Source organism: Trachurus japonicus, chromosome 3 (assembly GCF_045865225.1).
Source record: "Trachurus japonicus isolate A0001 chromosome 3, Traja_1.0".
NCBI lineage: Eukaryota > Metazoa > Chordata > Actinopteri > Carangiformes > Carangidae > Trachurus > Trachurus japonicus.
The window spans coordinates 22,892,526-22,908,066 of NC_140909.1; the positions used below are offsets into that span (position 1 = coordinate 22,892,526).

Sequence of the window (15,541 nt, forward strand, 5' to 3'; positions counted from 1 at the left end):
GTAAAGTACTTGTGGTGTGGAGGGTCCACAGTTGTGTGGTGGTTTGTTGAAATTTGGCCTGAAATTATGATTATATAATGTAATCTATAATGTTGTGTGATAAAAGAGATTATCTTCCTTTTTGTGTATTAATATTTATTAGGATGGATGGACAGTTCACAGATAAATTAATATTTGTTGGTATCTATAAGGACTGATATTTTGAACCATGTCAGAGGCTGTCTATAGCTTGTTCTGTGTTTACCTTCTTGACTTGCTGGTTCTTTGTCATTTCTCTGGTATATAGTCACTTATTAAGAGATCACAGTAGACTTATCAGATGAATGGACTTAATACACTTTCTGCAGCCTAATGGTTGTGACAGATTGCAGTCGCTTATATATATTTTTCTATCAACGTGCTCGACATTTTGATTAGAAATGATGAACATCTTGAAAACAAATTAGACATGGTGGCGCATTTCATGAGACCAGCAGCCAGCCACACTTGCTTTGCCACTGCTACGTATCATTCTAACAAGGCCACCATAATGCATTCACTGAAAAACACAAGGGCAGCATCAGTAACCGCTCTGAAAGCACTTAAAGGGCACTCTCCAGCCTGATATGGGAAGAAGATGGTGCTCCCAAAGTAAACCCACACGAACTAAGAAATTAATTTCGCTTGCTGTGAAGCAACAGTGCTCACTCAACGCTCCTTCAGAGCCCTTTTCCCATTTCTGCTGGACTCCTATCTCCTCAAAAATGTATCTACTGTGGCAACAGAGACCTCCCACAAAGAAATATGATTGCTCAGACTGAGAGCAATTAGGGGAAATGGCTATAATTTCAGTGCACATACAGTACAACATATTATGATCAAGTAGTGCAGACGAGAGCACTGAGAGCAAAGAGAATCAAATTATCAATGTAATAACCTCAGATCAGTTGTATTTTGTGATTTTAAGAACAAACCTTTCCCTTGTTGCACCATATCACAGGGTAATCATTCTAATATATACTGTACATAATTTTGTATTATTGTGTTACTTTGAACCTAATGTAATTAACATTAATCCACTGCTTCATTATAAACCTCTAAGGCCGCTATGGTGGAAAGCACCTTTATGTTAGATCCCTGCAGTGTCTGTGACGAACCCACTGCTCAGAATATGAATAACTAACTGCTCCATTAATACCTTGTGAATTTTTTTCACATCATTTTGCATTTACAACTTCAATCCTTGTACATGCTCTATTTTCATTTCTATGCTTTTACTGTTAATTACCTTAAGGACTGTTCAGTCACTATTCACACATTCTGTTGGTGCAGGTTTATCTAATACTGTAGCAGATTCTTGGTCCATTAGCAGTGTCTTTTCTCACTGCCTCACACTCTTGAGCGTGTCTACATTAAATGGCAGGGAACCGAGCCACATCCCCAGCCAATAATAATTACAACTTACGATGAAATACACTTTGACAAATGTGGCGCTGACAGAATATGGTCAGATGCATCATTTTAGATCCATAGATCTGTCTTTGTCACAGCTAAAGATTGTAGAAAATTGCCTGAATATCAGTTGAAATGACAGCAGCTAAAAAGTAGCACAGGTCAGTGTGCAGAATGTCAAGTAGGGATGGCACAGCACAACTGATGATATAGTGCAAGTTTAGATAAATGTACCAATCCACCAAATGAAGCAAAGGCACCCACTATTCTGTCACACAAGGCTGAGTACTATTTATCACTGTAGTGAAGAAAAATAAGAAGGCTGTATTTGAAAAATGTTACAGGGGAACATGTATTGGGGTCTGGGATGTTTGTGTGTCTGTTTTTTAAATACGTTTAAAACAGAGAGTGTTTTTCTCTGTTTGAAACCTGCCTCCTGACTGCACACTGTTGAAATTTGGGAGGTGTGCACTTTGGCTACCTGTTCTGCTCATCTTTTTCGTCTCGGTGTAGATTTTGAAAACGTTTTTCAAAATCATCTTGAGCCAACATGAGGCCATGGCCTTGGATTTTGAGTCTAAGTGAATGTTAGCACCAAATCTGAAGAAATTTCCTCACTTCACATTATTGAGATTGTGTTCATTGTGATTGTGTTGATTGTGTTCACTAGAGTGGGGTAGATACACTGCCTAGCCCTGGAGGAATCTTTCCTTTATTGTCCACAATGTGGAAATTTGTCTTTGGCTTCACCACATAACACCACATAAAATCACATGATAAATAACATGCCGTTCAATACACAAAGACAGAGAGAGAAGGTGATGTACATAGCAGAATGTCCTGGAATGCGTTCATGAATTTAATATTGCAATTGCATTCGGTATGAATGACTTCTTATAAATATTTTTCGTTGTTTTGGCAGCTCATGGGGGGAGTTTTTGAAATTCATTGGCCAGGGGGTGACTGGGATCAGCCAAAATCCTTCTGTATGTGCTTTCCGTTCACCTCTAACGTCATAAATACATCCCAGCTGTTTCTGCTCCCTCCCTATAATTTTACTGGCCATTTTTATAATCTTTGCCAGTTTAGCTCTGTTTTAACCCCCAGGTAAACATACAAAGATACAGTAGGTATAACAAAGATGAAGGATCTGCCAATGGCAGCATGAACACAATCATATAATTCAGAGAAGCATTATCAAGTAGATATTGTGACAAATACTGGAAACCAAACAACATGTCAATAAATCAATCAATCATCTAGTCAGTTAAAGGACAATTCCAGGAGAATTCAACTCGGGGGTGTATTTTCCTATCATTTTAGGTCTAAAAGAATGAATCTGAAGATTTTCAGTTTAATCGCTCCTGTTTTGCGGTAGCTGCGTCTGTCCCTGCATCGCCACGGCAGCAATGAATGGGGTGGATGTAAGTTCCGCTGCTTAGGCTGTTTACATCCCTCAAAGCCGCAATTTTTTTCCACAGACAGCGTCAGATGGCCACTCAAACATGCACCGAGAAGTTTTACTTCAAGCAAGCCGACATGTTTGTAAAACTAGATCTAATTCAAAGTCACCCGGAGTCTCGCGCGAGACCCAGTTGCCGTGCTCGGTGTGTTCACATGAAGTGGGAAAAGCTACCGTTTGTGTCATAAACACAGGAATATCAACTCTTTACTTGCTTCAAGTAAAAAAAACTTCTCGGCGCATGTTTGAGTAGCCATCTGACGCTGTCTGTGGAAAAAAATGTACACTTCAAGCAAGTAAAGAGTTGATATTCCTGTGTTTATGACACAAGCGGTAGCTCCTACTGCGCCTGAATACACCAGCACTGCAACTTCGGGCTCGCGCGAGACTCCGGGAGACTTTGAATTAGATCGACTTTTACAAACATGTCGACTTGCTTGAAGTAAATAAACTTCTCGGTGCATGTTTGAGTAGCCATCTGATGCTGTCTGTGGAAAAAAATTGGCGCTTTGAGGGCTGGAAACAGCCTAAACAGCGGAACTTACATCCACTCCCATTCATTGCTGCCGTGGCGATGCAGGGACAGACGCAGCTACCGCAAAACAGCGATTAAACTGAAAATCTTCAGATTCATTCTTTTAGACCTAAAATGATATGAAAATACACCCCTGTGTTGAATTCGACTGGAATTGTCCTTTAACTAGTCTGTCATCAGCACACAATTCAATCAACAGCTGAACACTGAGAATACACATATTATGCAACAAAAAAAGCTGCCCTTTGTCTTACTAACATTCCCCTGCATGAGTCCTCTTTTAGTAACTCAGCCAAGATGTAATGTTTTCACCTGTCTGTCTGTTTAATTGTCAGAAAGGTTTGGAGGGGCAGAGCCAGGACTTTTTATGACACATTTATGGCATTGAGATCTATGAATTTGTAGCATATGCTGGTGTAGAATCCAGATAATAATCTGGATCTGACAGACGTGGGAAATTGTTTGGCCTTGCCAGAGATATGTGCTCCTCAGAGTGTAATTTAAGTCAACTCTCTTTTTACCCTGCGGCCCAGCTCCCATTGCACCTCTAAGATGCAGAGTTGTTCATTGGAAGATGGTTCAGTGCTGATTCTTTTCTGCAAGATTAGTTGTATCAGATGTCATTAGTTTTAGTTACTAACTATAAAAGTAGAGAGAAGAGATGTTAAATATTCAGAAATAATGTTTATATGTTGTATATTTGTAAAGCATTCTTCCTACATAGAAAACTTGAGGAGATTGAGGAGACTTTCTGATCTACAGGAAATATTCTGTGTAAATATATCTACACTGTAGCTCACCTTACATCTCTGTCAGACCACAAGACTGCATTGCATGAAGGGAAAAGCATTGCAAGGCACAACTATGCCCACCCTACAGTAATATTCTTAAACATGACCGGCTTCCTCCATTGCTAAAAGTAGGTGTGTGTGCTACCAACCCTTTTCAAAGAGCTTCCGCTGCCAGTCTGAGAACAATTTCAGGGTTGAGAAATGAAGAATCTGGCAGAAGATAAAGCCCTTAACAGTCATTTAAGTTAATGTGTTTGGGCCTCATTCACGAACCGTTCTTAAGAACAAATTTGTTCTTAAGTCCTACTTACGAAGTTTTTACGAAGATTGTGGCATTCATGAATGTTTTCTTATCCAAAATTTGTTCTTAACTAAGAACAAAATCTACGAACAGTCAGGAGTATACTTACGCACTTTTAGGTGCTGAGACTTCTGCAAAAATAACCGATTATAGCGTTTTCTTTTGTTCTGCAGTTGTATGATATTATATGATTTGAATAAGAATTATTTTCTTATCTTTTATGATGTTTTTAATAATCATATATATTAATAATAATAATTGACAAATCATTGCAGTCTCTTAAAAAACATCATAGCAGTTGTTTTTTTTTCTCTTTTTTTGGGGGGGGGGGGGCATACAGGAGCCTAAATATAAATATAAAAATATAAACTAAATATAAGCCTTTTGTTTGTTTCTTTGTTTCATTCCTGCCGCAGTAGCGCCACTTCACTACTTAAGTTATTTTTTAGGGCCGGGACTTTAACGCATTAATTACGATTAATTAATTACACAAAAATTAACGCATTTTAATCACACTTATAAATTTTCTTTTTTTTTTTTTTTTCTCACGTGTGTCTACGTGCGGTGCGCCCGCACGCGAGAGAGGCGGCAGTTTGAGAGGCTGACTGGCAGAGATGAGAGCTGGTGAAACGCTAGCATGGTTATTTAAAACACCATCTCTGATCTCTGCCTGCACATAGATACACAGACACGGCCGCACGCTAAATGCGCTATATAGCGCTAATTGCTCAGCTGCAGCGCTATATCTATGACCTGTCACTGTCACAGGTGCAGCTCATCTCATTATCATGGGACTTCACCCTCAGAGCTCTGTCTTCAGACTGTCCTGACCTGTCCCTGAACATCACACAGGGACAACATGGAGCTGCTGTGTGATTGGTTACTGAGTTTTATTAATGTTTACATCAGGCTGAGTTCAACAAATCAGTTTATGCTACTGTGATTTAAGTAGCCTAGTTAAATACTACAGTAATCATCATAGTGTATTGGAAGGAAAGACCATTTAATCTGTATGTATCAAATATCGATTAATGAATTAATCGATAATTTGCATCCCTAGTCTGTTGGTCTTGGTTAAGTACCACCTTGAAAACAAACAATGTTTTGTTGCTTAAGCTTATGTATTCAGTCATTCAATGGTATACTAAAATCCATGTGAAAAAATATTGCTTCTCACTGTTCTCAGGTCAAATATTTATATGCGATTAAAATGCGATTAATTAATTACAAAGCCTCTAATTAATTCGATAAATTTTTTTAATCGAGTCCCGGCCCTATTATTTTTACATTTGGAGTCTGGTGCTCCCTCCCAGATTTTCATTTGCGCATTTCAACTTTCTTTCTCACTTCACCTTCTCTGCTCAGTGCCTGTGGGTGCTGTGTGCACACGGCCCTGCAGTCTCATTGATGGGGCTGTTACCTATGCTAATCCTATGTTAATTAGACTCACCTGGCACACGCCCTCAACTTACGAGGAGATGGCATTCATCAAGTAGGAACACAGCTGCGAACAATTCTGAGGCTTACGAACGCGTTGATGAATCTGACGTAGGGTTTTCTTAAGGAACCTCTTAAGAACAACTTAAGAAAGAATCTAAGAAGATTCTTAAGAAGATATTGGTGAATGAGGCCCAATGCATCTAAACTTGTGACTTAGATATACAGGTCAATAATATTTCATGAGCATGATGCAGGAATCCAGGTAAATATGAGGGGTTCACAATTTGTTTCTTGTTTCTGTACTTCTATAGCTTTTGCGCTCTTAAGGTTTTCTACACCCAAGGGGCAGACGAGGCTGCATAACCTGTTGCATTGCTGTGTGTACACTTCACACCTACCCAGACCACACTTAGGGTGTACTTTTATGTTTATCTGTTTTGCCAGCCCAGCTGGGAGCAGCACTCTCTCTAAACAATGACTTTCTCATTGGACTGTAGAGGCTGTCTCTCTGGCTTGTCTCCCGTTGCCTCACAGTGAGTAGCCGCACTCGACCAGAGACATACTGTATTTCTGAAGAATATCTGTACTGTAGCCCCAAATGTTTGTTCAGTTTTATCATTTGGATGTGTCAGCCCATTTCATGGCTCACGGTGACCTTTCTGCTCGGTGTATGATGCACCTGAGCGCAGGAGGTTTGACCTCAGTTTGGTGACTGCTCTGTGGGGTGTGACTACATCGTCTGTACTTTGTGTTGTATCAACTAAACTCAACTAAAACGGAACAAATTGTGACTGTTCCCTGGAGAGGAGGAACAGATACCTGGTTGCCCCATCTGTTCAGCTGGGCTCAGTGAAGAGTTGCTGTTGACCTAATAGAATGACAGTGTTGATTGATACAGTATGTGTGGATAGGGCATTACAGACAGGTCATCTGCCTTCAGGCATGAATACAGATGTCTTCAATCACGCGGTGTGAGGGCGTGATGACATTCCATATTTTGTGCGTTGTACTTTGCTCCTCTCCTTTGAGGAACAGGTGTTTTAGTAATTTGGTGGTTAACTTGGTTTTGTACCCAACTAGGTGTTTGAAATAGGCAAATGGCAGTTTGTTGTACAGTATGTGTGGATCCATTGAAAACATAGGATGTACACCTCTGGTATCTATAATAGTGATAGCTGGAAGCAGTAATGTCGCATTAAAGTTACTATTGAGACGATAAAAGAAGAGAAAAATATGAAATAAACTGGCAAACAATATTCATGAAGATTCAAAACCTTTTAGAAGGTTTTTAATGGTTTATGAGATAAGAAATATATCACATTCAATCTGTAGGCTCTGAGGAGGCAATTCTTTCTGGTAAAGCTGAATGTTAGGTTACAATGTAACTTCAGAGTCAAAGGTAACCTTTACAATCAAGTTCAAGCTGCATATTAAGAAGCTAAAACACAGTCCCAGAGCTGTGCCCTTTCTTTACAACATGTATTTGCCCTTGACCTCTGGGGGAAACTGGTTGATTCTGCTCCTGGGATTGATGTAGTAGGAGCTGGTTCTTTCTGACATCTTTCTGACGTGCTTCAGAAGGCTTTTTAAACGCAACAGACTGGTGGCTGAAATATTTAACAATCAGCAAGTCACAGAGAGGCCTGGTGGGCAATTGCCAACGCAACATCGACCTATTCAATCTATATTTTATGGTCATGAATGAATGAATGGCTGGCTTTTCTTTATATAGCATCCTCCTGTCAGGAGGGAGACTTGTTAATGACCAAATAAAGACGTAAAGTAAGAAGTAATAGGAATAAAGAACAGGTCACTGAAACACCAAGGTTTAATAAGGCTGTTACTGAACCTTTTGACAACACTGAATTACAAGAAATCTAACCACATTAAACTGAATGTGAGAGAGGACTGCAAAGCACTTCTCTGCTGCATCCCACAGCTGCAGAATACACAGCAAAATGCATATGAATGTATACATCTCACTGTAACAGATATCAACCCTGAGGAACACTGATTATAGTCTTTGTACAGGATGTCCACATCAGCATGTTCTCGTGGCTGATAATACAATCCACGCACAATAAACAGTTACAAATAAGCATCATATGGCTTCAAACAGTACAGTGAGCAGTCGTCACTCGTCATCTTGACTAGAGATAAAGACCTCATCTACTCAGCTTCATGCCACAGCCACATGTAAGTAAATTTCAGCCTGGGACCTGAGAGGGTTGTGACTGAGATCCAGAAATGTGGCAGTCTTACAATACCATAGAAGGTTCCAGCTGGAGCATGGAATTGTGACACCATTAGACACCTCATCACTGCTTTGTGAAAGGTCACATACCAAGTGGGCCCTAATAATAAATATGGATGATTGTTGGGTGACTCAGACGAGGGGTGATCATTGCCCCTGAGGACAAGGGTTGATGTTTCTCCCTCACCAATCATACCAGGGAAGTGCCAAACCTGCAGGGAAAAATGCTCAGTTCTTTCCCCTTTACCAGAATTAAAGAGGAGCCTCTGTAGCTTAAACGTCCTAAGAGCAACATCTACAAGAGTTATTACACACACCATCATCAGTCCAGATACAGATCATGTTGCAGGATACTTCAAGAAAGTAGAAGGTATCTAAAAAAACAAAAATGTTAATTTCCATAAATCTGTGATGACTAGGGGTGTAACGGTATATGTATTTGTCCCGTGCCGTCACGGTATGGGGGTCACGGTTCGGTGCACACAGTCACACGACGAATACGTCTGAATGAATATTTAAAAAAAAAAAAAAAAAAAAAGTCGAGTCCTCACTCGAATCCAGGTGGCGGTAATCAGCCTCGAAGCTGCCTGCAGCCGTCATAGCAGACGAAGAAGAGAAGTGATGAGAGTGTGAAGCAATATAATACATCCATGGTGTGAAGTTAGAGGAGCTGCTGCTTCATTCATGTCACCGTGGCTTCTCAATGAAACACAACGGCGGTGGCGACGGCTCGCGACCATAGAAAGCAGCTCGTGACTTGTCCACCGGACAAAGTCCGTCGGCGATGTTTCACGGATGCGCGCTGCGTCGCTAGAAACGCATCAAACACGTTAGCGCATGTTCGCCCCGACATGTCAATCATGGTGCAAGGAAGAAGACAAGTTGTGTGCAACAACCTATCCCGCTGCTTTTAACATGACATAAACACAGACAGGTAAGGAAAAAAGGAGACCACACACTATGTCTGATGAAGGGCTGACGCCCGAAACGTGTGAGTGACATTAAACTGTCACGGGAGCTTTTAACTAGTGTGCGGTCTCCTTTTTTCCTTACCTGTGTCTTGGTCCAGCACCTAGTCTTCAGTTTTTTTGGGATGTGCGTGTAGCTGCCTCTGTTTTATGAACACAGACAGGACCAGAAACATCACCAAAGTAACTAGTCTAATTTAACTGTGTAAACCAACATTGATGTTAGTTTCTTTTTTTTTCTTTTTTTTATTTATAATAATATATTTTTTAATAATAATAATTTAATAATTTGAATAATAGTTGACAGTTGTCAAGTGCAAGTTTTTTTTTCCTCTAGAATTAATGAATGGCATGAATGCACTTGTTTTTTTTTTTTACTTTTATAACACAAACAGATTTTAGTTTTACATTCAATTAGTGTCTGTTGTACCGAAACCGTACCGAACCGTGACCCCCAAACCGAGGTACGTACCGAACCGTGACTTTTGTGTACCGTTACACCCCTAGTGATGACACATGGAAATTTAAAAAATGCGACACTGTAGAATTTCCTACATCAGTATTTTTTAAAGATCAGAAATACAAGTAAATTACATATAGAAGAATGGCTTATGAACATAAAACATATAACTTGATATAAAATAGCAATAGTTCCAATATATTTGGTATAATTCATGCACATACTACACTGTCTCCATAATACTTGAACTAATTTTCTATCCTGAGAACCTGCACTGGATTTTAAAAGAAAAGAAATTAATTAATTATATCTTTCATGTGGAACTCAAAATACCATTACCTTTAAAAGCACAGTCTTACAAGTTATTACCTGCAAATTGATTGCTGTTTGACACGTCTTTGACAGCACACTTATACGACCATTATACGACAAAATTGGGCCATGCTTGATGACAGTATCTGAATCCAGCCCCCTTAACCAATATGTTTGAAGTATCTGAAAAGGTTTTCTGAAAATAACAGTACTGCTGCCAATCATCCTGTCCTTATCGGGCCCTATTTCACAACTAACACTGACATTTTGAAGACATCCAAAGAATGATAGCCTTGCTCTCCTGATCCTGTAGGATTAATGAGATAATAGAATACAGCAACTGTTGCCTCATTAACTGACTTTGTCTAACTAAGTACCACAGTTACACTCTGCAATATTGATGCAGTTTTTGTTACAACTATCTATCTATCTAATTAAATGTTTCTATATGATGGCTAATAGTTGTATTCTTGAAATCTCAACCAGGGTAAAGCTCAGTGAGTTTCTTTCAGTGGCTCCTATTAATGAATGAGTGCACATTCTTATTAGTCACTCGCATACTCTTACACTGATCCTCACAGTGTTTAGTGTATTTTTAAGCAATATATCATGAGCATCACGGCCTGTCGTGATATATTGCTTAAATAACACACTAACAGGATCACACTGAGGTTTGAGAGTGTCTTCAACAAACAAAGTCACATGCTCTCGACACAACTTGTCAAACAGCACGGCAATGTCACTGCTCCATCTATACATTTCCAAAATAGTATACTATCACCATACCATTTGCCTCTGCCACCCCAAAAACTACCACCATGCCAAACAATAACTCCAGCAATATATTACACATATTCATAATGTCTGATGCCAACTGCATCAAGACATTACAACTACCTTGATGGAGCCAACAAATATTAGCAACACAACAACATCAACATTATAGTCCTTTAACTTAAAGCAGAAGTAAGTGATATATTTGTGTTAATATAAGTCTTAAATAGTTATATCTTCCGACAGCAATCACTTACATAGAGTGTTTCCCTTGCTCTGCTCTGAGCAGAGAAAAACATTTATCGTATCCTACAGTTTTTATCCAATGAGGAGAGAGAACGGCATGCAGGGCTGTGTGCAGCCAAGGGACGCCGTGAATGTGGCGACGTAGGGACGAGGACTGTTATGGTGCGTTCAAGGAAACTCGTATTTTTCCGACCGTGAAGTCATACCAGTTCGATCTGGTACGAGTTCACCGGTCGGAAGTTACGAGTGGCCGTTATAGTGACTTGTAAAACAGGTCGGAAAAACACGAGTGGGTTGCCTGGAACGCTACAAAGTCGTAAGTTGTGACTTGAAGCTGTAATTTTCGATTTCAAAAGCCTGCCTGGAACGCAGCATTAGTGAAAACGACCGGACCACTTACTTCTGCTTTAAGAAGTGAGGTTTCCCATTTGAAATATTCAAAATTCAGGATCATGCATCTACGAGGAACTTAGATTCATCACAAGAACCTTCAAAATATGGCCAAATCTATAGCAAAAAATAAACAAATTAAAGGAAAAGAAAAATAGACCATTAAGTGTAAAATTCTATTATTCAAAGAGTGGGAATAAACACCTGTATTAACAATAATCAAATTAATCACTGATTATCTGGATCAGTCTTGGTACTTTATTTCTGATATTGCGAAGATCTTGACCTAAAAACCTCATTCCTATTCATGTTAGGTGACTGATGGTTACATGCTCACAGCTATTTGACCTTATTAATGGTGACTGACAGTGTCTTGCTGTTTCTCTATGGAGCAAACAGATCACTAGAGTTTTCTTGTATCAGCCCTTTAGGACCTCAGTAGATGTCAAACATTATGTACCATCCCAGTGAGGCTGTACTGATACAGGGATCAGAAACACAAGTACTGGCAACATGTATTTTGAGCCCTGAAGAGGTTAAACCCAACACAGTTTAGAAAAAAAAACTGATGGAGAAGAAACAAAAAGTCACAATTTGAAACACAGAAATGTGTTTATACACACTTGCCTACATCTTGTTTCCAGATTATAACATGAATTTGTTTGATGGACATAAGTGAGTTGCTGTGTTTGAAGCATGTACCTCATATAAGCAGCAATAATGTGTTTGTGATATCTGATCAGTGACAATCTTATGTTTTCATTTCAGTTTTTCTTCTCTTTATCTCCTGTGAGTGTCTTCACAGACCTTTCAAGTATTCATTGGTTGAGATAAAGCTCTGTAGGCATGGCAGACAACAGTGACTCATGTTGGGAGTAAAATAAATCAATAGCCAGAAGCATGATAGTCTTTAAATTGCTTTTTTGATCGTGAATTAATCCAACGGTCACAGATTAATGCTGACCAAAACACTAATTCTCTCAGTGTCTTTAGTCAGTATAAACAACACAGAAGTGAAAAGCTTTCAGCAAAGAAACATCTTTGCTTTATAGTTTTTATCTTAACAACCCACATAAAAACTAAATAGTACATCATAGACTCAAACAAAAGGATTAAAAGTGTAAAAGACTCAATTCCAGGGTCACCTGATTGCGAACTAGATAGAAAAAAAGAATGCATATTCTCCACAAAAACAATGAATTATAAGAAACTGCTGAAGAAGAAGGGACTATGCTGCTTGTCACCTATCCCCAAAGATCAATAGCATTACAGGCTGCCACAACTGGCTCTCTGGTGACACCCTGATCCTATTCCCAAACCATAAATCATTCATCAGCAGCAGGTCCACAGGGCAGGAGCTGTGAAAGCAGAAGGTAGGCTACTGTAGAGTCCTGACCTTTTCCTGTTGGGCGTAGATACAGTTGTCAGAGACCTGCTTGTGTCAGTGCCATGTCTAACATCCTATTCAAAGTCATGTGTAACGCTGGACTAGAGAAAAGTCATCATCCCTCTAACGCCCTCTTTATCAATCTGTTTCTGCCTCTACATCTTTCCCTAGAACATGACTTGAAGATGAACAGCCCACAGCCTGAGTTGGAGGAGACGGACTGTCCTCCACCAGAAGAACTAGAGTGTAAGATCTGTTACCAACGCTACAATGCCAACAACCGCAAGCCCAAGATCCTGGACTGCTTACATCGGGTCTGTGCCCGCTGTCTCATTAAGATCCTGGACATTGCTGATGGAGCAGGCTGCATCACCTGCCCTTTTTGTCGGCATCAAACTGAGATCACAGAGTTTGAGGTTTCAGCGCTGCCTGACGATGCTAACATCATATCCCACTTGGCGATGCGGGACAAGTCCTGGAACTCTGACCACAAGGAGGTGGTCCTGACTCCAAAGAGTTTCTCCTCCTCAAGCCCATCTCATGACTCCTCTAACTGCCTGGTCATCACCATAATGGAAGTGCAGAGAAACTCACAGCACTCCCCAAGCCGCTCAGACATTTACACTGAGCAGAGCCTGGACTCGGTATCAATGGGCTCCAATGGGCCAACTGACCAGGACACCCTGTCCAAGTTCTGCAATCATGTCCCACGCATCCTGGTCTGGCTGCTGGGTTTCTTATACTTCGGCTCCCTGCCTCTAGGAATCTACTTGTTAGTAATCCAGAGAGTGACTCTGGGTATTGTATGTGTTAGCTTGGTACCATCAAGTTTGACAGTTTGTCTGGTTTATGGATTCTGCCAGTGTCTGTGTCAGGGTATGTGTGACTGCTCCTCCAGGGGCTGATATGATGCTACTTAACTAGTGGTACTGTAGATGGGATAAAAGCTACTGCAGAAAACGGGTATGTAATTTGTTAAGTTGATAGATATGAGGCCAAAAAGTGAATGTGATGTTTTTTTTAGCAGGAGACTGACTAAATACTAGTCAGTTACTTTCGTGCAATTGATGGGCCAGTCAGAAAACATAAAGAGACCATCTTGAAGGAGGTTGAAACTCAGAAACTAGTTTGCCCACAGCCGCCCAACAAGCTCAGCTAATAGGTAAAACACCTTGCCTACATCTCTGTAATGTATTTTTGTAAGCTGTTTTTTTCTGTGTTGTGTGTATGCCCTAGTCTTGAGAGAAGATTTTTTTTTTTTTTTTTTAACTTTAACATACATAATAACAGCACTAAGTCCCAGGCCCTCATTTATCAGCACTGAATACCAACAAAATCTTACCACTTCTTATCACTTCTGTGAATTATGAGTTTTACTAATATGTAACTTTATTTTAGGATGCCTGCACATTTAGTTTAAACTCTGAACCATGAATAAACACAGCACCTGATGAGAAAGGAGCACTACAAATGAAATACCACATACTAGATATTTTCACTGTTAAAATGACAGATCTTTCATATCAGGAAGAAAAGGAATATTTTCATGCAAGATGCACATCTTAAACACTAATTACCAAATTAATTCAATTGGCTGCAATACTTGTTATTTGTCTGTCACAGTAGGTTTGGGCATACATGATTAGGTTGTTAGCAGAACCCATCTCCTCCCTCTCTCTGCCTCAAATACACACATCAATCAGGTTGTTGTTTTGAATCTATCTGGTATATGTCACATAAAAACCAGTCTCATATCTCAGGTTTTTTGATACTCTTTCAATGTTTAGCAACAACCTTCAGTTTGATGGTAGATTGAACAAGGCAAATGACCAAGTGGTACTAAAAGTTACACTGTCTGTCAGCTGAATGCAACGAGATGGTGAGAGAGAGAGAGAGAGAGAGAGAGAGAGAGAGAGAGAGAGAGAGAGAGAGAGAGATATCAGCTACACATTTATGGAATGACAGTTTTTCTGGTTATGCAAAGGCAACCTTGATGCGTACGGGTGTGTAGCCTAAGGCGCAGACATTAAGCATGTTGGCAATAGTACAATAGTGCTTTTTGTGGCCTTGTAGGTTCCATAATGTTGCATAAATACAACATAATTGGTCTCAGTACGTAGTCGGAAATAAACCATTCCTTCCATTCAGCAACATATCAGTCCGATCCCTGAAACCTCTCTCTCTCCAAATATTTATAATCTTAAATTAAGTGTTTCAAAGGCAGTTGTGTATTGTGTACTTACCAGAGCTCCATATGAATTAAAACTGTGATTTCCAATGGTGGCAACTGCAATAATTATGTACAATCCTACTGTAAATTGACACAAGCACTACGAGCAGTCAGGAGCAGGTGTAGATTTTGTTGGTAGCAATGAAAAGGTCGGAGCTAGTAAAATATTGATGAATGCAGAAAGGCACATCAATTTCCCTCTGCCAACAGTTCACACACATTCGTTTCATGAATGAGACCCGTTGCATATGGCCACAATTCAGTCATGTGGATTTGTTATTGTGTGGCCCCTCATGGTTGTATTTATGTGGTATTTAGGGTAGTTTTCCTTTAGCTAAAGCTATTTGTGTGACATCTTGAATTGCTGGATTTGTAACCAGCATTGAGTTACCTTTACTGCTGCATTTAAAAGAAACTTTAGACTATGTTTTGCTTTTATAAATTCCCTTTTTAATTCGACTGGAAGTGGCAATCAATAAGCATGGTCATTTACAACTCTGATAACTGAGGGCCCTCAACTATTAATTATAGCTCCAGGTAATTATCTCCTTCATAAAAAC

General features: G+C 39.8%; 2 protein-coding genes across 2 annotated transcripts in view; one reads left to right on the forward strand and one right to left on the reverse strand.

Moving 5' to 3' along the window:
• Positions 1 to 15,541, reverse strand: part of cep89 (centrosomal protein 89) — a 64,315-nt gene that overhangs the window by 19,819 nt on the left and 28,955 nt on the right. The window lies entirely within an intron of this gene.
• LOC146989987 (E3 ubiquitin-protein ligase RNF182) lies at positions 12,924 to 13,786 on the forward strand. The gene has a single exon (XM_085773121.1). It carries the CDS (start codon positions 12,937 to 12,939, stop codon positions 13,654 to 13,656), a length of 720 nt encoding a protein of 239 aa, XP_085629247.1. The 5' UTR covers positions 12,924 to 12,936; the 3' UTR covers positions 13,657 to 13,786.

Coding starts and splice junctions, on each gene's coding strand:
- LOC146989987 (XM_085773121.1), top strand. CDS start 12,937: ATGAACAGCCCACAGCCTGAGTTGGAGGAGACGGACTGTCCTCCACCA.